General features: G+C 47.4%; 1 protein-coding gene across 3 annotated transcripts in view; it reads left to right on the top strand.

The window, feature by feature from the left end:
- Nucleotides 1-27308, top strand: part of SHANK2 (SH3 and multiple ankyrin repeat domains 2) — a 483554-nt gene that overhangs the window by 42026 nt on the left and 414220 nt on the right. For all 3 annotated transcript variants that reach the window (XM_051965794.1, XM_051965793.1, XM_051965791.1), the window contains exon 9: nucleotides 20646-20712. In XM_051965794.1, coding sequence (XP_051821754.1) covers nucleotides 20646-20712 — 67 coding nt within the window. The remainder of the gene's footprint in view (nucleotides 1-20645; nucleotides 20713-27308) is intronic.

The raw sequence follows: 27308 nt of genomic DNA, 5'->3' as shown, positions 1-27308 counted from the left end.
TTCCATGGAAATTCAGTAAAAATAAAGCAGGAATTGATGATTCACCGGGTCTCAAACCAGCCTTGATTTCAGTCGCTTGTACTCGAGGGCCCTAAAACGGTTCCTGCTAAAATTAACGGTGTGACTTGAGAGAGGAAAGCTTCGGGGGGCCCTGCCAGGGGATAATGCAGTAAATTTTCACAGCAGGCCCTGGGATAACTAACATAGGACTGGAAGGGACCCTAGAGGTCTCCTCGCCCCAGCCACTCGTTCACATTGCAGACGGGGAAACCGAGGCCCGGAGGAGAAAGGCACAGAGCCGAGAGCCAGGCCAAGGGGATCTGTGACGCCAGAACAGACCAGATGTCCATTGGACCACACTGCCTTCCATTTTTAGTCTGTTCAGAGTGGGGTTTTGCCCCACTACATTCTGTCCCAATAGAGCCTGCTCTTTTTTTTCTTTTTTGGTCAGAGTTCCCCAGAGGATTCTCTTTGTCCATCCCCTCCCCAAGAAAAGATCCGAGCTCCAGGTCAGGGAGGGCCTCAGGGGCCACTCCATGTAGGAAAGCATTGGAGGAAGTTGGAGCTGGTTGGCCTGGAAAGGAAAGATGTAGGGGAAGGGCTGGGCTGCCCTGATGGACCTCAGGGAGCACGGCCAGGAGCAAACAGGTGAAACTGGTCACTAACCACTGGGCAAGCCAGTGCTTCCTGTATGTCTAGCTTTGGGGTGCAAATGTAAACATTTGCCCTCTGGAAATTCCCTTCTTCTGAGGGATGAGACATGGACTTTGAAACCCTGAGAGATCCCCGATTAATCAGTGTGGGAACTCCCTCCGTTGCCTCGGATAGCAACCCATCCGTGCACTATTTCTGTGTGTAAAACAGTCCCGGACGCGGAGACCCCGCTCCCAGGACGACTGTTTCTCCCTTTGCTTCAGTGATCACCGTGGCCAAAGAATTCATCGCCAAACGGGCAGCCTCCCGGTGAGGAGCCAGCCAAAGGCTGGTCCCACGGGACAGGCGCCATCTGTCCGTGCGTTTACTTGACAGCTGTCAGGCCTGAAAGGTCCACCCAAGCTCACAATTTGCTGGGATGGCCTTCAAGGCCTCCTAAGTCTAATAGTGATCACTATCCACTGATGATCCAATGGTATTATCCAGTATCCATTACTGATATTTTTTAAGGCTCTTTATCCATATTCTCTCATTTTATAAGTGTGAGCTCCCCTTGGTGCTGGATTCACTCCCCTTTTAAATGACTTCCCAGGTTGCTTTTACCCAGGTTCCCAGAGAGGAGGATCATCAGTCACAGGGCTTTTGGAGATGATTTGATTTTTATGGGCTCCTTCATCATCTCAGGGAGGACCCATGCTTTCATTTGGGTAAGAAGTCAATTTTTGGGGGGGTATTTAGCAAAAACTCAAGCTGCGTTATGGCTGAGGCCAATTTATAGTCGTCTCCGTTTGTCTGATGATGCTTCTGAACTAGCAATGAAATCACAATTGGGACCTACTTTTTAATTCACTTCAATGAATAACTCAGTTGCTTAACTGGAGTTTTAATCCTGTGATATATACATTAGATTCATGGCACTTTTGCACTGTTTGATAGTGGCAGTCACAGCGTAGTCATGCAGTGTCACGAGAGAGCAGGTGACTTGTTTGGAGTCCCACGGTGAGCAGATCTCAGCTGTCACCTGGTTCCCCTTCAGTTTGGAGGTGAGGAAACCGAGGTCCAGAGAAGTCACTGATGTCAAAGAGGGGGATTCGAACTCCGGCCCTCTTGACTCCAAATTTAGGGTTCTTTCTAACTTTAAGTACTTTTGCAATAAGGAGAACTCAAGAAATCATCGCAACTCTCATGGATTTGAGAGGAAGTGCTTGGTAAGCTTTAAAGTGCTAGAGTTTTGAGGTTTTATTATTGTTAATAATGACAGCCAGACTATGGATTACGGTCACGGTTGTAGGAAGGCTGGAGGAGTCACGGCAGTCCTGAAGTCCACGGTCCCACGTTAGAGGGAAGAAATGTCTCCCATCCTAGGTGATGTGGGCCTCTGCCCGCAGTTTGCCCAGGAAGAGGCTAAAACTGGTTCCTGAGCCAACATGTGCCAGCTATTTCTGGCAGCATCTTGCCTCCCTGGAGCTGGCCACAGATGGCCCCCTGAATCATCTGTGGAAGCATCAGTCAGCGAGCCCGAGTGGTTGGAGCGCGCTCTGTGTGCGAGCTCTGCTGACGTGGTCGCTGAGCGTGGGGGTGACAGTCCCGGTGGCCCCCGTCACCGCTTTCTTAGGATGCAGTGGCTCTGAGACGAGTGCCTCAGAGGGACTGACTTCTGGGATTTGAAGAAGCCGCCGGAGCTTCGATTCGTAACACCAATATCTGAAGATGTATTTGTCATGCTGGTCAGCGGGAGCCAGGAAGCATCAGCGAGGTAATATGGACCCTGCTCTTCTGGCCGGGGAGAGGTGTTGAGATGGGGGCAGCAGAAACGGGAAGAAGAGTAAAGAGAGGCCAGGAGGGAGCTGAGTCGGATAAATTTAATGGCTCCGAATTATCCCCTTACTTTTCCTATGCCTCTTATGTCTTAAGATAAATTTTTCCAGCAATAGCCAGTAAAAAAAAAAAAAAGTTTTGTGATTCCCCTGTGAAAATGGTCAGTTTGGACAGAGATCAGCTTGAGTTCCTATCCCCCAGGAGGTCTGAGTGTGGGGAAGTGCGCTCCCATAGTTACTGAAACTTTCCTGGGTTTCTATGAGAAAGAAGTCAATAAAAGAGTTTGCTAGAAATTCTTTTAATCAGATTTGCCTGACCTCCTCAGGTAGGCCATTTGCTGACCGCAGGAATGGAGAATAGCTGTCTATTTTGTGGATCTTTGTGATTTCTCAATGATGCTTTCAGATCAAATCTGATTGGAACGTAGCGATTTCCTCAAATACCATTAACCTTTGAAACAGACTATTCACTACTATAAGTGGGAGTGTTTAGAGACACTGAATCCTTCCATAGTTGGTTGGTCAGTCAGGTTAGTGCAAAATCCACTTTTGTGTGAGGTATCTCATATCAGAAACAAATGACTTAGAAAAGATTGAGAGATAATTTAACAATCATTGAACTCCTTGAAAACCATGGGGGAAAATAGAGCCTAGCCATATTTTAGGAAGTCATAAAAGAAAATTCTCCAGATCTCTTAGAGCCAGAGTACAAAATGAAAATAGGAAGAATCTACTAGTCACCTCTTAAAATATCCAAAGGAAAACTCCCAGGAATATCATAGCTAAAATCTAGAGCTTTCAGGTCATAGACAAAATCCTGCATGCAACCAGAAAGAATTCAAATGCTAAGGAGCCAGACAGGAATGAACAAGACTTGGCAGCCATTCCTTGTTAGGAATAGAGAGCTTGGAATGCAATATTCTAGGAAATAGAAGCTAGAGGCAAGGATATCCTATCTTACTCAGTAAAACTGAGAAAAATTCTATAAAGGAAAAAAATGAAACTTTCATGAAATCGAGAATTTCCAAATATTCCTGATGAAAAGACCAGAGCTACCGGGAAACTCTGAATGATAAAGATAGGAGTTGAGAGAAATATAAAAAGGAAAAAGAAAGTTAGTAATAATAAGGGATTAAACAAGGATGTAAATGATTTACATTCTAATATGAGTATCTGTGTCACTAATTATGGGACATGGGCAGGTCACTTATCTGGACCTCTGTGAGATTGAACTAGATGGCATCTAAATCATTTCTATGACAACTAGGAATATAATTAGCAGAGCACTGGCCCTGGAGATTCATCCTTTTGAGTCCAAATCTGGCCTCAAAAACTTACAAATTGTGTGACCCTGAGCAAGTCACTTAACTCTGTCAATTCCTCATCTGTAAAAATGAGTTGGAGAAGGAAATGGCAACAGCTCCAATTTCTTTGTCAAGAAAACCCCACGGGGTCACAGAAAGTTGGCCATGACTGAAATGACTGAAGGAAACAAAAAAATCTCTATTTTTATGCCCTGATAACTAATTATAGAGCTGAAGAAGCATCCTGGTGCCTTGATAGCTGGTCTAAAGCTCTGGTTCATTTTAGAGATGTATGGTTACTAACCAATTCGAGGGGTGACTTGTCTCCATTGGGGGCTGGAATTGTTCTTTATGGGGTTTCTCCATGTAATGTTCTTCTCTAAAATATAATCTTCTCTGAGAGCAGGTTTCTTGGAGGGCTTCTGGGAGCAGCCTTAGTTTCAGTTCAGTGTAATAATCACTTCAAATGCAGCCAGGAGTTAAAGTCCAAATCCTTTATTGTCTCCGTCAAAATCTTATCTCCTTCACTTGGGGCTCGGCTAGTTTTCTGGAGGCTTCCGGATCTTGCCGCTAGTCCTTTGCCCTGCCAGCTTCTGTCTCTAGCTCCCTCCGAATGTCTCCAAATCCACAGGTTTGTACTTCAGCCTCCAGCCAGCACAAAGGTGGAAATTGGAATGAATCTGTCTCCTCCTCCGAGAATGGGCTTGTCCCTCTGACTTCTGAATCTCCCCGACTGAATCCTGGTTGAGGCTCCTAGCTTATATATGGTATCTTAAAGATATGAATCTCGTAGAACTCTAGTAAGTACTAAGTACATTAGTGAGCTAGACAAGTAGCATGCTAAATTAGGTAACTGACTTAGCACCTTGGAAGAATCCTGTAAGAATCATCTCCATCCCTGTTGGCTCCTGGACGTCCCATCAGTATGTGCTGGGGAAGAGGTGCCCACGCTCTCATTCTTTAATGTGGCTTGGGAGCAGGTGCCGGCTGCCCCGATGCTGGCTCTGGAGTACGAAGCTCCTCAGAGCCTTCATTGAACTTTGTCAGAGACAAAGAGCCTCAGAGGTAAAAAAGGACCTCAAAAATCACCGGTTCAGTTCAGCCTCCCAGGAACGTCCCTGACAAGTAGCCGCCCAGCCTTGTGTATGTGTTGTCCACTCAGTGGGAAAGGCTCGTTTCTTTGGAGACAACCTATTCCTGGTCAGGAGAGCTCCCATGATTGGGAAGATGGTGAGGAGAATAGAGAGCAAATGCCTTAGGGTACAGGGCAGTCTGAGTAGAATAAATCAGTCCACTTCCTCCCCACAACTAGGAGTCTGTCTTTATGAAAGTCGAGACCAGCTTCCCTTGTGTGAAACATTATTTTTGACAAGGTATCCCTGCCTGTTCTAGGCTAATTATTTAATGGCCTCTTGGGTCAGGTTAGTTTGTTCTGAGTCCTGGGATATTTGAGAAATGATGATCATCACGGTGATGATGGTGGTGACAGCACTTATATAGCGCTTTAAAATTTGCCGAGCACTTTAATATGAACCTGTTTTACCTCCACGACAGCTCTGGGTGGTGGCTGCTTCTGTGTCATAATTTGCAGGTGAAGAAACTGAGGCAGACAAAGATTAAATTCCTCTTCTAGTGTTAAGCAGCTAGGGAATGTCCAAGGCCAGTTTTGAACTCAGATCTTCCTGACACTGGGTGCAACACTGCCCACTTAATCTATCTCTGGTCATACAGACTTTAGTGACAGTTCCGTGAATCTCTCTGTGGGAATAAAGCAGTCGGGAGTCTTTGAGCTCTGCGGGTCGAGTGTGATGTTTCCATGATGAGAGACAGTACCATAGAGCGGATAAAGGGCAGGAGGAGGAGCTGAGAGGCCCGAGTTCTGGTCCTGGCCACGATATTTAGCAGCTGGGTGATTTGGGGCAGTGCAGTGATTCCCTTGGAGTTTGGTTTATCTGTCTTTAAAATGAAAGGGACCCAGTGTCTGCAGCAAATCCATCACAGAGTGATTGAGAGACTTAAATCAGTTAACGGGTGTAAAGTTTTATTCCGATCAAGTGATTTACGAAGTGCCGGGTGGATGCCCAGAACGTGCGAGGGGCCGTGGCCACGGCGATAGACAAGGGATATTGAGCTCGAGGAACTTTTAAAATATGGACGTTTCAGTTGATATCATTTGTCATATTTTCCTTTTTCTCTGAAGAAGCAGCGATGCTCTGTTGGAAATTATGTAGCATTAAGCTGATCAGCTAGGAGATTCCAGTTAGATAGTAGAGGGAAAGGGAGGGAGAGAGACAGGGAGAAAGAGAAGGAGAAAGGGAGAGGAAAAGAAAGATACAAACAGAGAGACACAGAGACAGAGAGAAACAGAGCCAGAGATGGTGAGACAGAGAGGTGATAACTAGGTGAATGCTAGAGAGATAGGTGATTCATACATACATAGACAGATAAGTAGTAGAGGAAAAGGGAGAAGGGGAAAGAGGGAGAAAGACAGGGAGAGAGAGACAGAGAAACAGAGCCAGAGATGGTGAGACAGAGAGGTGATAACTAGGTGAATGCTAGAGAGATAGGTGATACATACATACATAGACAGATAAGTAGTAGAGGAAAAGGGAGAAGGGGAAAGAGGGAGAAAGACAGAGAGAGAGACAGAGAGAAACAGAGCCAGAGATGGTGAGACAGAGAGGTGATAACTAGGTGAATGATAGACATAGGTGCACAGATACATAGACAGGTAGTAGAGGGAGAGGGAAAAAGACAGGGAAAAAGAGAGACAGAAGAGAGACACAGAGACAGAGAGAAAAAAATTCAGAGATCCAGAGACAGTGAGACAGAGAGGTGATAATTAGGTAAATGATAGAGAAATAGGTGCATACATATATAAACAGACAAGTAGTAAAGGGAGAGGGAGAAAGGGAGAGAGACAGGGAGAGAGAGACAGACAGAGAGACACAGAACCAGAGAAGTGATAACTAAGTGAATGCTTTGCATGGATGCATAGATAGACAGTAGGGAAAAGGAGAGATAGACAGATGGACTACAGATACAGAGGTGATAACTAGATGAATGATAGATAAGTGCATGGATTCATAGATAGGTATTAGAGAGAAAGGGAGAAAGAGGGAGAAAGGGAGAGACAGAGAGACATAGACAGTGTGAGCCAGAGATGATGAGACAAGTGATAACTAGATTGAGTGATAGAGATAGGTGCATAGATACATAGATAGATAGTAGAGGGAAAGGGAGAGGGAGAGAGGGAAAAAGGGAGTCAGAGAGAGACAGAGAAGTGATAACTAGGTAAATGATAGATAAGTGCATAGATACATAGACAGATAGGTAGATAGAATCTGTTTAGTGTTTACTCTGTGGCAAGTACTTGGAGGTGTGGATATAAGTAAACAAGAGAGTCCTATGCTCAAGTTGCCATTCTCATTTGGAAAGATAACACAAATAAGGGAGTTGGAAGAAGAAGGGAGACATGGATCTCGGCATCTCTGGGATACAATCCAGAAGTAAGTGTAAGATACAGTCTGGGCAAGGGAAGACTAAAACTCACTTGTTGGAACTCATCAGGGTTCCAGAAGTGGAGTCCACAGTTCCTGTGGTGATAATGATTGATGTGGAAAAGTTGAAGATGGAGAGGAAGTTTACTACAGAAACCTGGTTTAATGGAAATTTTTTGATGAGTTCTTAGTCCTGAGCAATTCAAGGACTCCCAGAATCTCAGAGTTGCTGGGAAGGGGTTTCTAGAGTCTGGTTTTGCTCTAAACCTCTGACCTCAGACAGTGAATAATTTAATCTGTCCTTGAACGAGGCACAGAGTCCCGGACTCGGAGTCAAGGAGACCCTTGTAACTGTATGACTGAAAAAGTCTCAGTTTTGTGCCTCAGTCTTCAGACCTGTAAATTGTGAATAATAACATTAACTCCCAGGCTTATTGTGACACTAAACGAAATAAAATGGGTCCAAGGTTTAATAAATGCCACCTATGATTATTATTGTTATTAGTCTCATGTATCTCATCTTGGGAAGCGTGCAGATGGAAGAGGTCCTGCAGAAGTCATTGACTTTCTCTTCCTTTGTGCTTAGTTTTCTGAGGACCATTTTACAGGTGGATGCAATGACTGCTTTTTTCAACAATGTTGAATTACTGTTCTTTTCTTCAGGCTCACTGAGAGCATCTTTGAGACAATTCCAGTAGGAGTCTGGTTGATGGGAATAAACTGTCTTTCAATTTCTATAGAAACTACTTGGTTTCTGGATTCTGAGAACTCTTCATTCCCTTCAATTCAGAAGTGGTGAATATTCAATTATTGTGGATATTGGGGGAAGGAAGGGTGACATTACCAGCCTTTTCCAATTGGTGCCTGGCAAAGTGATCACTTGTCTCAGGTCAAATGAGAATATATTTGTGTAATACTTAGAACACTATCCAGGGCATAGTAGATACTTAATCAATTCTTATTTTCTTCTCTTTTTCTTCCCTTCCCACTGCTCACATCCCCTGAGATCCATGCTCGTACTTGCCAGAGGCTACTTTATGATTTGGGACGTAGTCGTTTATTAGCTCTTTCTCATTTTTCTCTGTATTAGAAATGAGATGTTATGGTTCTTGGGTGGGGGGGTCCTTAAGTTCAAGAAAAGTAGAATCATTTTGAAAATGGTCTTTTTCCTCCAGCACCTTCCCCCATCCATAATAAGCACCATGGACAGCAGCTGTGGTCATCAGCAGGATTCATTTTTCTCCAGTTAGACACTCCTCCTTCCTGGAATTTCAGGGGATTTGCGAGCTGAGTGCAGAAATCTTTGTTGTGACCCTGCAGGTTTTTCAGTACTATCCCAGGATTCCCTTTCAGGGCTAGACTTATCAAGATTATGTCTCCCTAGAGATCCATCCAGTCTCCTCCTTTGTCCGGCTTTTCATTGGAAGTACCGGGGTGTCTGGAAGCACACTGTGCCCTTCAAAAGCCTCAGCAGTTCAAAGGCGAACTTTAAATGCGCTTGGAGAATACACTGAGGGAGGGAGCAGTAAATCTCGTCCATCTGAAATCAGAGCTTCCCAGGGTTTTTTTCCCCCTACAGTAAGCTTTTATGCTTTCTCTGATGTTTTATAAGGGCTCTTTCTCCCTCGGTTACAATAAATATTTTACTTGTAAGAGAAGCGACTAGCCATGTCCTGAGTGCCTCCACTCTCCTTTCCCGGCTAAGGGTTCTCTGGGGCTGTACCTGTGGATGAAGAACCGGTTCTGTCTCCTCAGCTGCTCTGGAGGCTGGGGTGGGGGTGGGAGGGCTGGCTTAGTTTATGTTTCCCCAGTGCAAAGCCCGAGTGGTGAGTCCATAGTTAAGCAGTTGGGTTGAACTTTCAAGCTGTGGCTTGGCTGTTGCATAAGAAACTTTCCAGGCTTTAGAACATTTTTTCCCTCCAATGGGACTTTCCGGCTTCAATTATCGGGGCTGAGTGTTCCTCCCCGTAGCCATCCATCGATCCCTGAAAGCCGGTGAGTTCAGCCTTGGCGGGCGTCGGCTTTAAACTCTAGCCACGAGCGGCTTGTAACGGTTTTCAGGGAGCTTCTGGAGAGGAGAAGGAAAAACATGTGCAGTGTTTGAAGCGGCCACCCACCGTCCTGCAGGAAGCGGGGAGCTCCCGCCCAGATCAGAAATGGGCTCCTGGGAAGGACGCGGGAGCCCGGGCAGGAGTCGGGGAGGGGCCCGGCCCCTCTTCAGCGCTCACGCTCATTGAGCTGGAAAAGGCCGTGGGGGGCTGCGGTCTGGGGGGCACGCTGGAGGAAGCATCCCGGCTTAGAGCTGCTCGCCAGCTGGGAGGTCTTAGATAAATCCCTTCATCTCCCAGAGCCCCAGACTCTCCTTTTGTAACATGAGCCAGCTGGACCAAGTGACCCGGCTCTGCTCCTTCAAAAGTTCTCAGCTCTCTGCATGTAGATGCAGGTTATTATGGGACGTAGGGATTCGCCTTTTGGGGCTTGGTCCCAAGAGATGGAACCAAGAATGTCTGGTGCTGGTAAATCTTTGTTATTGAGCTTATTATTTTTTGCTATTATTACTAAGAAATTATTAATTTGTTGTTTAATATATATTAAATTTATTATTTTATTTATTCATTAAAGATTAATATAAAGAAAAGCCCCTACTGGCTTCCTAATAGTGATTGCAAGATGTAGGGCTCTTATCTGGAGGTCTCCAAGCAGAGGCAGGATAACCCCTCGTGGGGGTCACATGGAGGAGATTATCATGTAGCTGCAGGCTGGACCCTCCTTCCCCACTTTGAGGCTTGAAAAAGAGATCAATTAAATCTTAGCGTGTGGGGGTTGCCCATCTGTGGGGTGTCCTGTGCCAGCCCATAATCTGTTGTTAGGATCCCAGGCGCAGAACTGGGGGAGGCTTTGTTGGGTTCATGTAGCTCAGTGAGCAAACCGGAGCTTGGATCGTGCGAATACCGTGGCCACGGTGACCCTGGGGGCAGAGCTGGTCCAAGCCCATCTGGCTACCAGGGCCAGGGTCACCAGGTGCCGAGCACCGTGCCTGTATGCAGTAGGTGCTCCATAAATGCTTAGCCCATCTTCTGTTTCCAGGAGTTATGGCCTTGTCCATAGAAAGCCAGGAAGACTAGGCCTCTGAGGGGTAGCTTGGGAATTGAAGTGGCCAAAGTCAAGGAGGCCCACGAGGTTCCCACGGCCAGTTACCTCTCTGCTAGGGATAAAGCCCATAGGATTCTGACAGGGGCTGAGGGTGCCCCTTCTCAAGCCAGGCCACAGAGCAGCAATTCTCTAAACAATTGGGGTCTTGTTAGAGAAAGACAGGGAGAGGGAGAGAGAAAGACAGACAGACAGACAGACAGACAGAGACACAGACACAGACACAGAAAGGGAGAAGGAGTGAAAGGGAGAAAGAGACAGAAACGGAGATAGAGAGACAGAGAAAAAGTGGATGTGGGTAGAGGTAGGTATCCGTGCCACAGAATAGGTCACAACAAATAGAGACAAGAGAATCCAGAAGTCTATTTTTTTTAATAAACACAAAGTTTCCAGCTAATGGGAGAGGGACTAATTTTTATATTTGATTTTTTAAAAAACTGCTAGGAAAACTAGACAGCAATCTGCAAGAAATTAGGTTTAGACCAACACTTAATGCCTCATGCCAAGAGAAAGAAGTTCCAAGTGGGTACTTGATATAGATATGACATCATAGCATTAAAAAATTATAGAAACATGGAAAAATGTGGATAAAAGAAAATTTTGTGAAGAAATAAGAGTGAGATATAACAAATATGGACATATGTTTAAAAGAATCACACACATTTAACCTTTATCAGATTACTTTCTGTCTTGGAGAAGGGGGAGGTAATAGAGGGAGCGAGAAGAATTTGGAACACAAAGTCTTACAAAAATGAATGTTGGAAACTCTCTTTATATGTATTTGGAAAATAAAATACTATTGAAAATTTTAAAAAGAAGATCACAGAAGAGAAAATTAATAATTTTGATTCCATAAAATTAAAGTTTTGTGCAAACAAATCAATAAAGCTAAGATTCAAAGGGAAATAATTAACTGGGGGAAAATCTCTTGGCAGCAATCTTCTCAGCTAGAGTCTCACTTCCAAGATATATAAGGAACCGATTCAAATTTAGGAGAAAAGGCATTATTCCCCAGTTGATCAATGGTCTAACAGACAGTTCTCAAGGGAAGAAATCCAGGATAACTGTAGCCATATTAAAAATGATCTCAAATCATTAATTAGGAAAAAAAACACAAATTAAAATAATTCAGAGACTTCACCTCCCACCCATGAGATTTGCAGAATGATTAAAAAAGAAAAATGACAAATGTTGGAGGGACTGTGGAATGACTGGCACATTGATGTACCTACCATCGGTGGCCTGTGAATGGGTACACGTGCTGAAAAAAAATTGCAATTACAAAGAAATTGCTCATTTATAACCACAGCTCAGCCTTTACCCAAGAAAGATAAAAGACATGGTAAAAAAAATCCTTTATGCACAAGAAAATATTTCTAGCAGCTCCTTTTGGTAGTCAAAATTAAAGGATGCTCATAAGTAGAAAATAATCTCTGCATAAATTGTCATATACGGCACTGTTGTGCTGTAAGAATTCAGGAAAGATATGATTTCAAAGAGGCTCAGAGAAAGTAAACAACATCAGAAAAACAGCTTATGCTATAATATCACTAAGCTAAAACACAATATTTAGAGAACTTATAAAGTGGCAGAGAATGAAATGAGTAGAATCAGCAGAGAGATTTAAAAAAAAAAATGTTCAATAGTTGTAGAGGGCTGAAGCTCTTAAGTCGATGCACTGAGGTCAGGACGGCCGAACACTTGAGGCTAACTAGCAATTGGACAATACTCTATGGGCATATGCTTGGAAAATGGCCCTTCCCACTATCCTGTGCCGGCTCAATGATTGGTGTATACAGAGAATTGTAGGAGGGACTAGGGGGTGGAGTAAGACTAGTCAGAGTCATTTTGGCAGTAGACAAGGAAGAAGGAGGTCAGGGAGATTCTGCCTCCATCCCGTTCACTTCTACCCCTAAAGACCAAGAATAAAGACCGAGGACTTTTGCTTATCCTGACTCCGGCTGATTCTAAGGTATTCTGGGTACTAGCACGGTCGTCACAAATAGTATTTTATTTTTCCAATTACATGTATCGTTTTCAACATTCATTTTTGCAAGACTTCCCAATTTTTCTCCCTCCGTCCCTCACTTCCCCTCTATCCATGACAAGTAGTCTGATACAGGTTAAATACGTACAATCCTTTTAAACACATTTCCATAATTGTCATGTTATGCAGGAAAAATCTGACCCAAAGGGAAAGAACCACAGCAAACAAACAAAAAGGGTGAAAATACTATTCTCTGATCCATATTCAGTTTTCATAGTTTCCTCTCTGGGTTGTGGACGGCATTTTCCATCCCATTACTTTGAATCACCCCAGTGTCGAGAAGAGCCACGTCCATCAGAACTGATCATCACATAATCTTGCTGTTCCTGTGTACTACGTTCTCTTGGTTCTGCTCACTTCCCTCGGCATCAGTTCATGTAAATCTCTCCAGGCTTCTCTGAAATCAGCGCGCTCATCATTTCTTACAGAATAATAACATCCCATCACTTACTCAGCCATTCCCCAGCTGAGGAGCATCCACTCAGTTTCCAGTTCTTTGCCAGGACAAAAAGAGCTGCTAATTTTTTTTCTTTTTTTCTTTTGGACACGTGGGTCCCTTTGTCTCCTTTAGAATCTCTTTGGGATACAGGCCCATTAGAAACACTGCTGGTTGAGGGGCATGCCCAGTTTGAGAGCCCGTGGGCAGAGTTTCAGAAGCAGAGCAATATAAAGAACGACATTGATCCCGGAAAGACAAGTGACTTAGAAAGCTGTAAGAGCAATGGTGGATCACTCTCGATTCCAAGGGATCCATGATGAAATACGCTATCCATCAGAGAGAAGGGACAGACTTGGGATTTAGAACAAGGACGTCGTATGCAGGCAATGAGAATTTGTTTTCCTTGACTCTGTACACTTGAAGGGATTTTTTTCTTTCCCCCCTTTTTGGATGGAACGAGTGATGGGAGTGACAGGAAATCAATTTCTGTTATTTTTAAATTAAAAAGCAGCGGGGGGGGGGCTGCCCTTTCAGACACTTTCAGGGAGAGTCACTATACTTTTATAGGAGTTGTCTTGCATTTCTGTAAGAGTTCTCCTCCTCCCAGAGTGAGGGTAATCTGGAAATATTAAATCTAAAACCAAAACATGGCAAGGAACTGCCTTGTGCTGGGGAGTCCAGTCTCCAAGCTGCCTCTGGGTGATCTTGGGTGAGTGACTCCCCCCCGGTCTCAGTTTCCCCAGATGTACAATGGGGGAGTCGCCTTAGAGGGTCTCAGGGCCCTCCCCGCTCTGGCCGGCTCCCAAATGCTGTTATTTAGCTTTAAAAAAGCCAGCACAGTCATAACAAACACAGGAAGTGCCTGGTGATGTGCGCGCACACTCTTAGCCAGTGTGGATGGGAAACATAAGATGGGGAAGTTGGGAGCCCTGAGCTCCTCTCGCCATATGGGCAAGGGCTGTTTCTCCAAGAACAGTAAGAAAGTGTCAGGATCACAATATGTGGTTATAAATAACCTTGGCTGGTGAGAAACACATGCACTCGCGGCTTGGGGAGACGCTTCGGCACCAGGAGGGGAGGGGGGGAAGGGGAGGGGCGGAAGGGGCTGCTCCCCCTCAGCCTGGGCTCCTGTTAGGAGATGCGTTCACAGGCAGCTCCTCTGCCCGGCTTAAACTCGGACTGGAGGCTGTTTGGCCAGTGGACAGCCAGGTCGAAGGGCAGCTAGATGGCGCCGTGGATAGAGCACCAGCTCTGAAGTTGGGAGGACTTGAGTTCAAATCCGGCCTCAGACACTTAACATGTCCTGGCTGTGTGACCCTGGGCAAGTCACTTAACCCCAATTGCCTCAGCAAAAACTAAAATAAAATACAGCATTTATTTTTTTAAAATCTCTCCAAAATAGTAAAGTACAAGAGGGACAAAGTAATTTTGGCCATCTACGCAATCCGAGACACCAAGAATCTTAGAGCGGTAAACACCCAATGAAGAAACCGCGGGGCGGGGGCGGTCCGGGATCCCCACTGGGCGCCGAGCTCTGACAGGGCTGGCCCAGAACTCACTGTGCGTCCCACCTCCCCGAGCCCCCGCTCCCTGTGCCAGAGAAACCCAAAAAGCGGGCGCTTGGGCTAGCCGTGGGTCGCCTGGGCTAGCTGCAGCCGCCCTGTGCCTGAGCTCTGGGCTAGTCCCGGTTCCTGGCACCCTGGCTGGGTGGGCTCCATCCCTGGCCAGAGCCCTGGACCCCGGGGCCCGTCATCCCTGCGAGCTCCTCCCGTGCCGCTTCTGGTGGCCCTGCGCCAGCCTCCCGGAGCCTCCTCCCCCTGACTCCTCTCTGAAGGGGATGATTCCTGCTTGATGGAGGGGGAAGGAAGTTTCTCCCAGAATCATGGTGCCAACAGTCAGCTCAGTGTCACCCGGGGATCAGGAGCCTTCAGCACAGGCTGCTCCTGTCATTTGACTGATTAGGAAAATCCCTTCAAAATGGGAGGAAGAAAATAATTTTAGGTTCAGGTGCGCGCGGCGGGGAGTGGGGGGTGGGGAGGTGTCATTTCCCGTGAAATACTTAGGGAGGAGGAAAAACCTGCTGTCAATTTCCAAGGCAGAAAAACTGTTTTAAAACACACGAATTCCATCAAAACATTAAAGCCGCTGTGAGAAATATTGTTCTCTTCCTTCCTTTTGCCGCCTCTGCTTCCCAGAGGGACCGAGGAGGCCTTTGAGGCTCTCTGGAGGCAGAGAGGAACTTGGGGCAAGCAGACAAAGGCATCGGGGCCCCCGTTTTTCTACAGTTGGCCTGGGCAGGGCTCCCTGGAACTCTGGGAAGGGAATCCTGCTGCCCAGAGGCAGCGTCGGCCACGGCCGAGAGGAGGTTTCGGCCTCCCTCCTGCCAGGCAGACCGTGGGGCTTGTGCCCGTGGGGCGCCTTCCTTTTGCTGGAGGCGGGCAGTCTGGGCCAGGTTGAGCCCCTGGGTCTGTAGGGGTCATTTCTCTCTGGCAGCCGCCCTTCCCAGGGCACACGGCCTCGCAGTTGGGAAGGAAGCCTCGGCAGCTCCTGCGGATCCTGCCTCCCTTTGGCCTTTGGAGCCGGGCTCAGAATCCCGTGGTTCTTTAGGATTTCTCCTCCTCCCTGTGCCACGTCACCACTCGCGGCTGCCAGCCCGGATGCCAGGCCCTGGCCTCCAACTGGAAGCCTCCATGTGGCCTCCACAACCAGCCCCCTTCGTTCTGTCGGTCTGTCCTGCAAGCCCCTGCTCAGATACCTCCGGGGGCCCCACAGATTAGATGAGATTTCCTATTTTTCTTTGCGTTCAAAGCTTCATCCTCCAAGTCTCCTCGATTCAGCCCATCTTTACTCTTGGCTCTCGGAGGTCACGCGTCACTCTGGAAGGAGCGCGTGTCCGGTTGTGGGATTGCCAGGTCAAAGGGATGGGCCGTGCAGCTTTCATAGAATCCCAGATGGACAAAAGGGAGGAATCGGACATTTATCTGGCCCCAAGCGTTGCACTAAATGCTTTAAAAATATTATCTCATTTGGTTTCCATAACAACCCTGCGAGGTAATTATCACCCCCATTTTGCAATTGTGGAAACTGAGGCAGAGAGAAGTTTAATGACTTATCCAGGGCCACCCAGCCACTCATTGTCTGAGTCTGAATTTCAGTTCAGATCTTCTGGCCTCCAGGCCCAGGTCCTGCCCGCTGGTCTCCCTGCCTCCTCTCACAAAGCGAGTGCTAGTGATAAACCCCGTGGCAGCCTCTGCAGCCCCTCTCACCGAATGCTTTCTCATTGCCTTTACCTGCACGATGGTTGTTTTAATGAGCACGGTTGCTGATAATTTACGTTTCTCTTTTGTCCCAAGAACCTCCCTGTAACGTCCGGGCTAGCTCGCTGGAGGTCTCCGAATGGGCCTCTGATTGTGGCCTAATCACCAGGAGAATGGTCAGGGATAAAATCCAAAGTCTTTCTCGTCCCCTTCACGGTCTGTCCCCTTCCCCTGGGGCCGGGCTGGCTCTCTGGGGACCTTCAGACGGGCCTTGGTCTCTGTGGAGAAGTGAAGGAGGCAGGAGAGCCCCCACGAGGGTCTTTGTCTTCGAGTCTGGCCTCCAGCCTCTGTCTCTCTGTCTATCTCCGAGTCTGCCTCCCTCCCAGATCTCTTAGCTCTCTTACACTCTATTACAAGGACATCATCATAGGCGTCAGTCTTGTAGAACTGTACTAAGCACTAAGAACATGGAAACCAGAGAATCGTTGTCTCAGTTCCACCGAGTTAACACCTTGTTGTGAGGATCCCTGCCTCAAGTATATTTCTCCGGAGTTGTGGCCCATCACTCCTCCCAGCAGTGGGTCTGAACGGCCGGTCCCCTGTGGTGTTTCTGTGTGTGAACAAGGGGACTCTGGGTGCTTGGAAAGGAGCCCAGTTCCTGACAACTGCTGCCAAGGGGGTTATGGGAACAAAGCGGGGAGGCCTGATGGTAGGACACAGCCCCCCAAAGAGCTTCTTCCCGACCAGCTCTTCCCCCTTTTCTAAGCCGCCCTAGCTGGTCCCAGGGATTGTGGGCAGCTGCAGGCAGGGCCGTCCGGGCAGGATGGGGATGAGCTTCCTAACCTTAGCTCAGCCATGTGCATCAGGCTTTGTCCAAGGGAACTTGATCAAAAACTTGAGGGGAAAATCTAAGAAAAAAACCCAAAATCAGATCCCCAGGGACTCCAGGATGGCCGTGAAGTCTCCTTCCCCTCAGGTTGTGGCTCAAGGACTTACTGGTTGTATCCTTCCAGCTACCTTTCCTGGTTCACACATACATTCACACACACATATACACACTCACATTCACACACGCACACATACAACCACACACACATAAACACACTCACATTCACACTCACACATACATATACATACTCACACAAACACACACACACAAACACACTCACACAAACACGCCAGCTGAATGGACCCTCTCCCTCCCAAGACAAGGTGAGAGCCCTTGTTCTTCACCACTTTCAGCTTCACAGTTTTCTGCCCCGGGTACAAGGTGCCCTCCCCTTTCCTGCCCCAGGCTGGTGGAATGGTGGTTCCTGGGAGCAGGTCATTAAGAAAACCTCTGTGCTTCTCCTTCCACCAGCTCAGTGTCTCCAGGGCCCCTCAATATTCTAGATGCTCAATGGCTGATTATTAAACCGTACAGAGCTGCAGCAAGAAATCCTCAAAGGGAAGTCCGTGCTGTGGACCTCTCAGGAGCCTCTGAGGATGCTACCTGGTGACGTACACGAGAGCTACCCAGCGTCCCTCTTTTTCCTTTTTCTAAAGCACATGTATCTGAGGCTCTGCATTTAGGGCCTCCCTCTTCGGTAACTCTTCCGCTGACACCATCCTTCCTTTCCTGGATATGATGCTTAACCCCCCAGCCGGACTTCTTTTCTGGTCTTACCCTTCAGACCTGGTCTCAGGGATATGTTTGGGCATTTTTCCTCGGAGGTAGGAGGTGTAGTGGACATCAGGCACTAGAAGGAAAGCTGGGCTTGGGTTTGGGAAAGCTGTAGCTTCAAACCCCACGTCGCACGCTGTATGATGGGCGATGGGCAAGCCCCTCTACACTTTGGTGCCCCGGTTTTTCATCTGTGAAATGGGAATAAGAATGGCACCTGTGTCAAGGATTGCTGATGAGGCTTAAGTGAGATCATTTTATAATTTCTATATAGATTATTATTTAGATGTATTTATTACAATTTATTATATAAATTATTCTATATTCATAAAATATTAAATCATTTAATTTATATGTAAATTATAATTACAATTTATAAACATTTATTAAATGTTTACAATATGACAACATCCTGCTATATGTTACATATGTAAGTGTTTTATAAACCTCAGAGTATTATATGAATGCCGACCGATATTACTGTGGGAGGAATACCCTTCGTTAAGGAGAAATTTTATTGTTAGTGGGAGGAAGGGAGGAGAAATGTTCTTCAGAGATCCTGCTGCCTCAAGATCTGGTGAAGCACTTTTCCATAGTTTCAGAATTTTCTCTCTTTAGGGTCGGTACGCAGCAGTTCCTGGGGGTAGGCGTACTATGTGCCCTGAACTAGGAAGGCTCAAAATCCCCCTCTGTCTTGGGCTGTCTTTGTGATAGTTGAGCAAATCCCACCATTTCCAGTGCTCTGCTCAATTTTCTCAGCTGAAAAATGGCCAAAAAAAAAAAAAAGTGCTGCTAGAAAGAGTTTTTCAATGAGTACTCAACCTTCATTCTATTGACTTCATCTCCATTTGTCTCAGTTTCCTCATCTGTAAAATGGGGATTGTACTAGCACCTACTCTCCAGGGGTGTTTGGTCCAAATGGGACAATGTTCAGAAAGCCTTTTATAAACCATAAATCCCAGTGTAGATACTCCTAATTATTATTATCATTATGATGACCGATATTGAGGCCTAAGCTGATGCTAGGTGGAAGCCTTGGATGAAATCAGGGAGATTAGTGACCCTTCTGACTGTTTCTCCTGAGTCCAAGCTTCCTTCCATGTTGTCCCCTAGTCACAGGGACTCCAGTCAGCACCTCCAGCTGCTGGACAGCTCCGCCTGCGCCTTCCTTTGGGACCCCAACCTCATACTGCCCAAGGTTGAGTCCTTGCCATGCTTTTCATGGAAAATGTCTACAGAACTGCATGAAATGAACTAGCTTTGGTTAATATGAATAATAATAGCGTTTATATAGCACACTTACTGCATGCCAGCCACCGTGCTTTACAAATATTATATCGTTTGATCCTCACAACACTCCTGGGAAGTAGATACTATTATTACCCACATTTTAAAGTTGAGGAAACTGAGTCAAACAGAGGCTAAATGATTTGCCCAGGGTCATACATCTCTGAGGCACAATTTGATCTCAAGCTTCCCTATGCAAAAAGGAACCAATAACTAACAGCAACAATCATAACTAACATTTTGATCCATTTGTTCTGTTACAATATGAACTATGTGTTCCCAAAAAGCACCGCACTGTGTGAAGTCCACTATAAAAATCAGGGGTTTGTAGGGAAACCATGGCTAATACTTCACCAGTGATACATAAAAAACTCACAGGAACTTAATAAAACTGGGAACAAAGTTGTACAAGTGTTAAATGACTGAGAGAGATGCTACATAAACAGTGGCTGCACTGTAAAAATGTGTGTACATTTACAGCAAAGCCAAAGGAAATGGCTTTGGCTGCTGCTGAGCCCGTACCCAGGCTGCCTGAGCAAGTCGGGCAGGGTTTGAGGCAGCCTTGGCAGAAGGGGATGGGGAGATGATGGAGTGAGGAGCTCTTTCCTCCCTTCCAGCTGCTATGGCACCAGAAGATAGACAACAAATATAACACTTTATCTTGACAAAGACTAGTCTACACTTGTGGAAATGGGTGTCGGAATGGGGATCGTAGCTTGGGAGTTCCCAGGTTTTCTGCCTTCTTGCTTTTTCTCCTCCTCTCCCCTTGTCCCCCTCCTTCTCTTCCCGTTCAGTCCAAGACAAGTCCAAGATCACACAGTGTCTGAGACTCAGATTTCAACTCAGGATTTCCTAATTCCTTATCTTCTGTGCTGCCCCATTCTTGTTTCCAGAGGATGTAACTTTCCCATGGTCATATAGCTCTCAACAGAATCTGAACCAGAATCTGGGAACTTTGTTCCCAGTTTTATTAAGTTCCTGTGAGTTTTTTTATGTATCACTGGTGAAGTATTAGCCATGGTTTCCCTACGAACCCCTGATTTTTATAGTGGACTTTACACAGTGCGGTGCTTTTGGGGAACATATAGCTCATGTTGTAACAGAACAAATGGATCAAAATGTTAGTTTTGATTGTTGCCGTTATTTATTGGTTCCTTTTTGCATAGGGAAGCTTGAGATCAAATTGTGCCTCAGAGATGTATGACCCTGGGCAAATCATTTAGCCTCTGTTTGACTCAGTTTCCTCAACTTTAAAATGTGGGTACTCTGTTCAGTGTCTCTTGAGAAAAGTGAGCTTTGACTTGAGATTGACTCCAGGCTCTGTCGCTCCTTCATTCGCCTTGTGACCCTGATCAAGTCAGTCGCCATCTTGGGGTCTCGGTATCTCGAAGAAATAAGGATTTTGGATAATCTCCCAGCTCCTTTCCAGATCCAACAGTCTAAGCTTTCAATAATGCTGAATTTTTAAAATATATAATTATAAACATAGAATTTGGAAATAATTTGAGATTTTGTATCATCTCGTAGGTGGCGATAATCGCAGGCAACTTTGAGCTGGCTGAGTACATTAAGAACCACAAGGAAACAGATATTGGTAAGTGAAATACCGTTTGGATGATGGTCACGGGAGTATGTGGTTTCGGTTGGGGATCGCCACCCATTTTTGGGAGATTCTTCAAAAGAAAACAGTTCAGAGAACGGTTACGGACAAAGCTTTACCCAAGAGGGATTCTACCGGAGACTTTGTGTTTTGGTGGAACTTTATTTTCCCGTTCATGGAGACACCTGAAGGCATCTAACTCCGATAGAGCATGTTTAACTTCCTGAGTGCTAAACATGCCCTTGGGAAATCAGGTGGAGTGACTTGTCTGATGTTGATATGTTAATTCATAGAGCACCTTGGTTTACAATACTAATTAAAGAGGTAGAAATCTCTAATTAAATACAACATGATATACTCAAATTCCATTTAAATAAATTAGTTAAGAGCAGTTAATTAAGCAAGGAAAGAAGAGGCAATTGATTCTATCTCCCTTCTTAGCCAGTTATCGCTACTGCTGCATCAATGACTGTTATCTTTCCTTTTCCCATTACCTATCATGGAAAACTTATTAATCTTTCTTGCAGCAGCCCAAGAGATATCTAGGGATCTCGGGGTCCTTAGTCTATTTCTGCAACTTGGCAGGATCCTTTGGTTCTTTTCTCTTCCTATTTCTCTTTCCCTCATCCCCCGGGGAGATATAATACACATTGTGGGGAATGGGGTACGTACAACGGGAAGAAAGAGCATGTTAAGTAAGATGAGTCACATCCTAGGAGATGTGGTGTAGGGAGGGCTGGACTCATTTGGGCTTCCTGAAAAGGTCCAGAATGGGATCCCCATAAATCTCCTCAGTACAAATAGATAATAGAACAAGCTGTATGTGACGTCTGATTTCTCGTTGCCACAAAGAGAAACTGTGTCCCCATGGTGGTGGTCTGCCGTGAAAAGGCTTGGCTTGTGTCGCATCCCCTTACCGAAAGGGGGGGATGCAGTGTGGTCGGACGGCGGAGCCTTCTGTCTCACGGCCTGCCAGTGGCTGGGCAATCCCCGGTTGGGGAGGCACCTCCACCCGATCGTGACGGCCTTTGCTCAGCCCCTGCACGAGGGCATCGTGGAGGCCGATGATTTGATCTTTGCCGAGCAATCGAGAAGATGAATTGTGCTCGTTAAACAGAGCGGACATTTAATAACTCTCTGTCTAATTCTGCAAAGCAAACAGGACAGATTCAGATCCAGATCTGAAAGTATTTGGGTTTAAAATGAATCGGGAAGCTAATAAGTGGGAACAAATAAATGGAAATATCTTTTATAATAGATGGGATATAGATGGGAATATGTATATTTAGATAGATAGATATCAATGGGAATAGAGCTGCCGAAGCGTGGCTCTTTCCCTTAGTGGCCTGAGTCCCTTCCGAAGTGGGCCCAGGTATTTCAGACCCCGACGCACTTTTCTGTGAGTGACGCTAGGAGAGAGGGGGAGTCCTCGCTTTCTCTCAGAATCCCAAACCGGACAGCCCCCTGCCTCTTCAGCCAGCCCTCAGGAGCTCAGCTTCCTGGAGGAGCGTGGGACAATTAGGGGAACCATGACCGCCGATGTTTCTGGTTGGCCAGATGCTTTATGTTCATGAACTCCTTTGTCCTCCACAATTAACCTTGAGAAGTAGGTGCTACTGTTAGCTCCGTTATGCAGATGGGAAACCTGTGAGAGAGGCTACGTGACTTATTGAGAGTCCCACACCTGGGGAGTTTCTAAGGCAGCATCCAAAGCCATGTGTTCCTGATTCCATCCATACTAGCTTTGTAGAGAGGAGGTGCCTTCGAGTTCAGCTCAGGAGCAAAGGAAAAACCCTAGAAGGAAATTCTGAAGATGATCCTGATGGGGAAAGGCAGAGGATCTAGGAAGGGGGAGAGCTTCTGGAAGGGCAAGGATGGAGAGGGGGAACTGGGGTTTCGCATCCCTTTGCTCTGCCAAGGACAGTGATCCTCGTCCTTGAAAGAACAGAACAAATCTTGACTAATAAAGTGAATAATAGATATTCATAAATAGAATAAAGTGACTAATAAAGTGACACCCAATTGAGTGAGCAGATTGTCAGAGAGAACCTGCTGAGCCGTGGAAGGCAGGAAGAATAAAGGCTGGAGCTAATGATCGCCTGGGGACCCCTCCTGGAAGGTGGTCACGGAGCTAATCCGGAAATCAGATTAAAGCTTCTAGGAGATGGAGGAGGTTCCAGGCCTCTGGAACTGGGTGGCAAAGGCTTGGGGTTGAGAGGGCAGTGCCAGGGCAGAGCATAGGACATTCACTGTTTCCATCAGGGTGGGACTTTTCCGCCTCTGAATCCAGACCCCTGATTTTTCTGTGACTTAGTCGCCAGTGGAGTTAGGGTGACTTGCCCAAGAACATGTGGCCAGTGTGTTGCATTGAACTGAAATCTTTTTACCGAGGCCAGCTCGGACCATTCTATTCCCTGCCTTTGATCATCCGAAGGCCTTCCTCAGACCTCAGGATCATTGAGAAAAAAGTCTTCCCCTTTCCAGCTCATGTATGCAACAAAAGCAACACTATTAGAAGCCAGAAATTCTCCTTAAAACAGCAGCGAGCACCGGCATTTGTGGATTTGCCAAGCACTCTACAGATGGTATCTCACTTCAGCTTCCCAACAATCCTGGAGGAAAGATGCTCTTCTTTTCTCATTTTATCGAAGGGGAAACTGAGGATTATGGAGTCTCGAAGACCGGCCGTATCGCTAGCGAGTGCTGGAGGTGAAGTTTGAACCCCATCTCTCCTGCCCCAATGTTCTACTTGCCCGGCCCCAGCTCCCACAGCCGGGCCCTGAGTGCCAGCCTTCTGGGGGCAGGTGTGTTGGCCATTTTGTCTCCCTGGCATGACACGTGATGTAAATGGGTGATCGATTAAATTAGGTGAAGATTCCCAGGGTAAAGGCTTCAGCCCGTTAACTGCTTGGTGCATTGTTCGAGGCTTCTCACCCGATACAGGGCTGCCCTCTGCCAGGGAGCCTGTGGGCACAGGTCGCAGTCTGACCGCCGACCACACTCAGAGTTTCTAGCGAGCTGCTCTAATCTGCACTTTTTCTAAAGGCCGGGGCCTCTTTAGTTGCTGTAAGCGCCAATTAAGTGACTATTTACAGCAGAGCCCGGGGCCCAAAAGGGCCTTAAACCGGCCGCTCAGTGTGGCTATGAAGAAACGAGCAGAGCCTTCGGTCCCAGAAAGACCGGGCTCCGGTGCTTACGGGCTGCCCGGGTCCCCCGCGGCCTTCCGCGGCTCAAGTCCCATCCAAGTCAGCGAGCCTTTCTAAGCACCTGCTTTGTGCCAAGTGTTGGATGCACAAAAAACCAAAGACATGTTCCTGCATTCTAGGTGCTCCCGTTGTAATGGGAAAATGAAGGAAATAAGCATTTATTCAGCACCTACTAAGTTTGTTGCTTTTGTGGATTTCAGTTCAAATGAACATACTGGCCACATGCTCTTGGGCAAGTCACCCTGACTCCACTGGCGACTAAGTCACAGAGAAGTCGGGGATTTGGAATCAGGAGGAAACGCCCCCCTATGTTCTGTATTAAGTGCCATAGAAATACTGTCTCATTTGGTCCTCTGCCTTCTACAACTGAGGAAACTGAGGCAAACAGAGGCTAAGAGAAACTGGGGTTAACAGGCTAAGAGGAGCACACAGCTAGGCCAGATCTGAAGGCAGGCTTTCCTGATTCCAGGCCCAGTGAGCTCTCCTTCTTACAGGGGAGACAACTTGAAAACAAGTAGGTATAGAGAAGGAATATTCAGAATTCTCTTCTTTAACTTATAGAAGGAATATTCAGGCTACCTTGGAATTAATCTTACAGAAAAGACACGGAGTAAAGAGGACTGGAAAAGGCTTCTTCCAGAAGGTGGGATTTTAACTGAGGCTTGAAGGAAGCCAGGGAGGCCAGGATGTGGTGGGGAGGAGGCAGAACAAGCCAGCCGTGGCGGCCGGCCAGTGGAAATGCTGGTAGTCAGAAGAAAGTGTCTTGTGCAAGGAACAGCCCGGAGTCTGGAGAATCTTGTGCAAGGAACAGCCTGGAATCTGGAGAATCTGGATCATCGGCTCGTAGAGTAGAAAGGGGCCGGGGCACGAAGGGCTTGGAACACCCACCGGATGTTACACAGGATCGTGGAGGCAAGAGGGAGTTGGGCGACTCAGGAGGTGACCTGGTCAGACCTGCCCTCGGGCCGAGCGTTTTGACAGCTGAATGGAGGATGAACTGGAGGGGAGAGGCCGGGATGGGCAGTGACCCACAGGGGTAGCCCACCTGCCAGAGGGGGAGCGATTGCCCCAAGGTCCTGGAAGTGTTGGAGCAGAGAAGGAAGCGGTGGGAACAGCTTGGAGGATGGCTGGCTGTGGATGGGGATAAACGTGGAGGAGTCAAGGGCGGACTTTAGTGGTGAGTCTAGGAGTGGGGAGGATGTGGAAGCGTCAAGTCATGCAGGGTTGGAGGCAGCGCGAGTTCCCTTTTGGAGCGTGAGAGGAAGATGTCTGGGAGATGTCCCTGAGACCCAGGAGGTACGTGGAGACAGAAGAATGGAAATCAGGTCAGTGGTTAGGGATGGACACAGAGATCTGAGGATCATCATTGTTGAGATCATCATTGAATCCATGGGAGATCAACCACAAAAATATATAGAAGGAGAAAAGGACCCAGGACAGAGCCTTGGAGGACACCGAGGGCCGGTGGGTAATGGGTTCTAAAGAGTTGCTATTGACCAGGAAACTCTCGCTGGCTTTCCAAGCCGGACTTTCCAACCAGGAACCAAAGTATCTTCTGACTCAGGTCATGTTGTAGGGCTCAGAGACTTCTCCTAAAATCAGTTGCCCTTTGCTGGGGTTGGGGTCGGGGGGACTGGGACTAAAGTCTGTGGTCATGCACTGGGTGCTTCGGGACCCCCCCCCCCCGCCTCCAATTTCCTCATCCGAGCTGGGGAAGCAATGGAATCTTGCAGGCTTTGTGGTAAGGGTTGCGATTGTTTGTGCTCACGCCTGTGTGTGCACCAGGGACGCCCGTCTTACAGCATCACATACGCAGTGACCCCCTTCCTTACACTCTGCTCCCCGGGGTGGGCTCCCCGGGGCTTCTTGGTTCAACTTTGGCTCCATTTATGGAGAAAGAGGGGACTTCCTTTCTCAGTCCTGTGGCTGAGCTCCCCGAGGCTCCTCCAAAAGAGAAAATAAAATTGGGGGGCCGTGCGGGAAGGAGATTGCTTAGATGAGCGGCCTCCGACCAGAGTGACAATGATCCTCATGACTGAACAGCTGTGACCGCAGCTCCAGGCCCCAGCAAACACTACCCTGTGCCCTCCTCCTCCATGGCCCTTTGTAATATACTGCATGGGCAATGATGGGCAGCGGGGGGCACCCCAGTGGGTAGAGTGCCAGCCTTGTCATCAGGAAGACTCATCTTCCCGAGTTCAAATCTGGCCTCAGAAACTTACTGACTCCGAGACCCTGGGTAAGTCACTTCCCCCTGTTTGCCTCAGTTTCCTCATCTGTAAAATGAGCTGGAAAAGGAAATGGCCAGCCACGAAAACCTCAAATGGGTGACGGAGAGTTGGACACAGTTGAAATAATTTATTGATGACATAAGGAGCAACATCCTGGCTCCTCTTAATCCCCTGATCTTGTTTAATGCCCCTACTTTACAGATGGGGAAACTGAGACACGGAGGAGAAGCTCCTTGCCCAGGGCCCCACAGTTACACAGCGTCTGAGGCAGGCTTTGAACTCGGCACTTCCTCATTTTTATAGCAAGCGCCTTCTCCACTGCCCCATGAGCTGCCCCACCCAGCACTGGCTCAGTGGATAGGGCTTTGTTCCCAGGATCAGCCTGACTCAGTTGTTATGTGGGGGGCTCTGGACACTTTTCTGTGCCTCAGTTTCCTCACGATGTCCTCTAAGGACTTTCCCTGAGCTCCAGCCCATGATGGGGAAGGGTCCAAACGGGCCCCCATCCTGCCCTGTCCGGTGGGACGTGGAGAGCCCCTCCCAGGCACAGGAAGTGTCTTTGATGGCGAGGGAGGGAGGGAGGGAGTAAACCCAGGAGCTGGGGCTCCGTCCAGCCACGCTCTGGTCTTGTTTTTTGCTGTTGTTGATGGTGTGTGTGTGTGTATGTGAGTGTGTGTGTCTCTGTGTATGTGAGTGTGAGATTGTGAGTGTGTGAATGATTGTGTGTGTGTGTGATTGTGTGTGAGTGTGTCTCTGTGTATGTGAGTGTGAGATTGTGAGTGTGTGAGTGATTGTGTGTGTGTCTCTGTGTATGTGAGTGTGAGATTGTGAGTGTGTGAGTGATTGTGTGTGTGTCTCTGTGTATATGAGTGTGTGTGAGTGTGAGTGTATGTGTGTGTGTGTGAGTGTGTGTGTTGGGGGGGTGAAGCCCTGCCCCCCACCCTTTGTCCCTCTGCCCGACTCTTTGCCAGGCGCGCTCTGCTCCAGCTGGACGCCCTTTCAGGCTCCCTGCCAGCTTCCCGAGGCCGGTGTCCCCCCCCTCCCCCCGTGGGCTTTGGGGCGGGGGTACGAGGGCCACTGCGACTGGCCGGACTCCGCTCCTCAGAGAGCCCCCTGACGGCCCCCCAAGCTGAGCCCGGGCTCCCCCCTCAGG

Source organism: Antechinus flavipes, chromosome 6 (genome assembly GCF_016432865.1).
Source record: "Antechinus flavipes isolate AdamAnt ecotype Samford, QLD, Australia chromosome 6, AdamAnt_v2, whole genome shotgun sequence".
Taxonomy (NCBI): Eukaryota; Metazoa; Chordata; class Mammalia; order Dasyuromorphia; family Dasyuridae; genus Antechinus; species Antechinus flavipes.
This window is presented reverse-complemented; position numbering and strand designations above follow the sequence as displayed.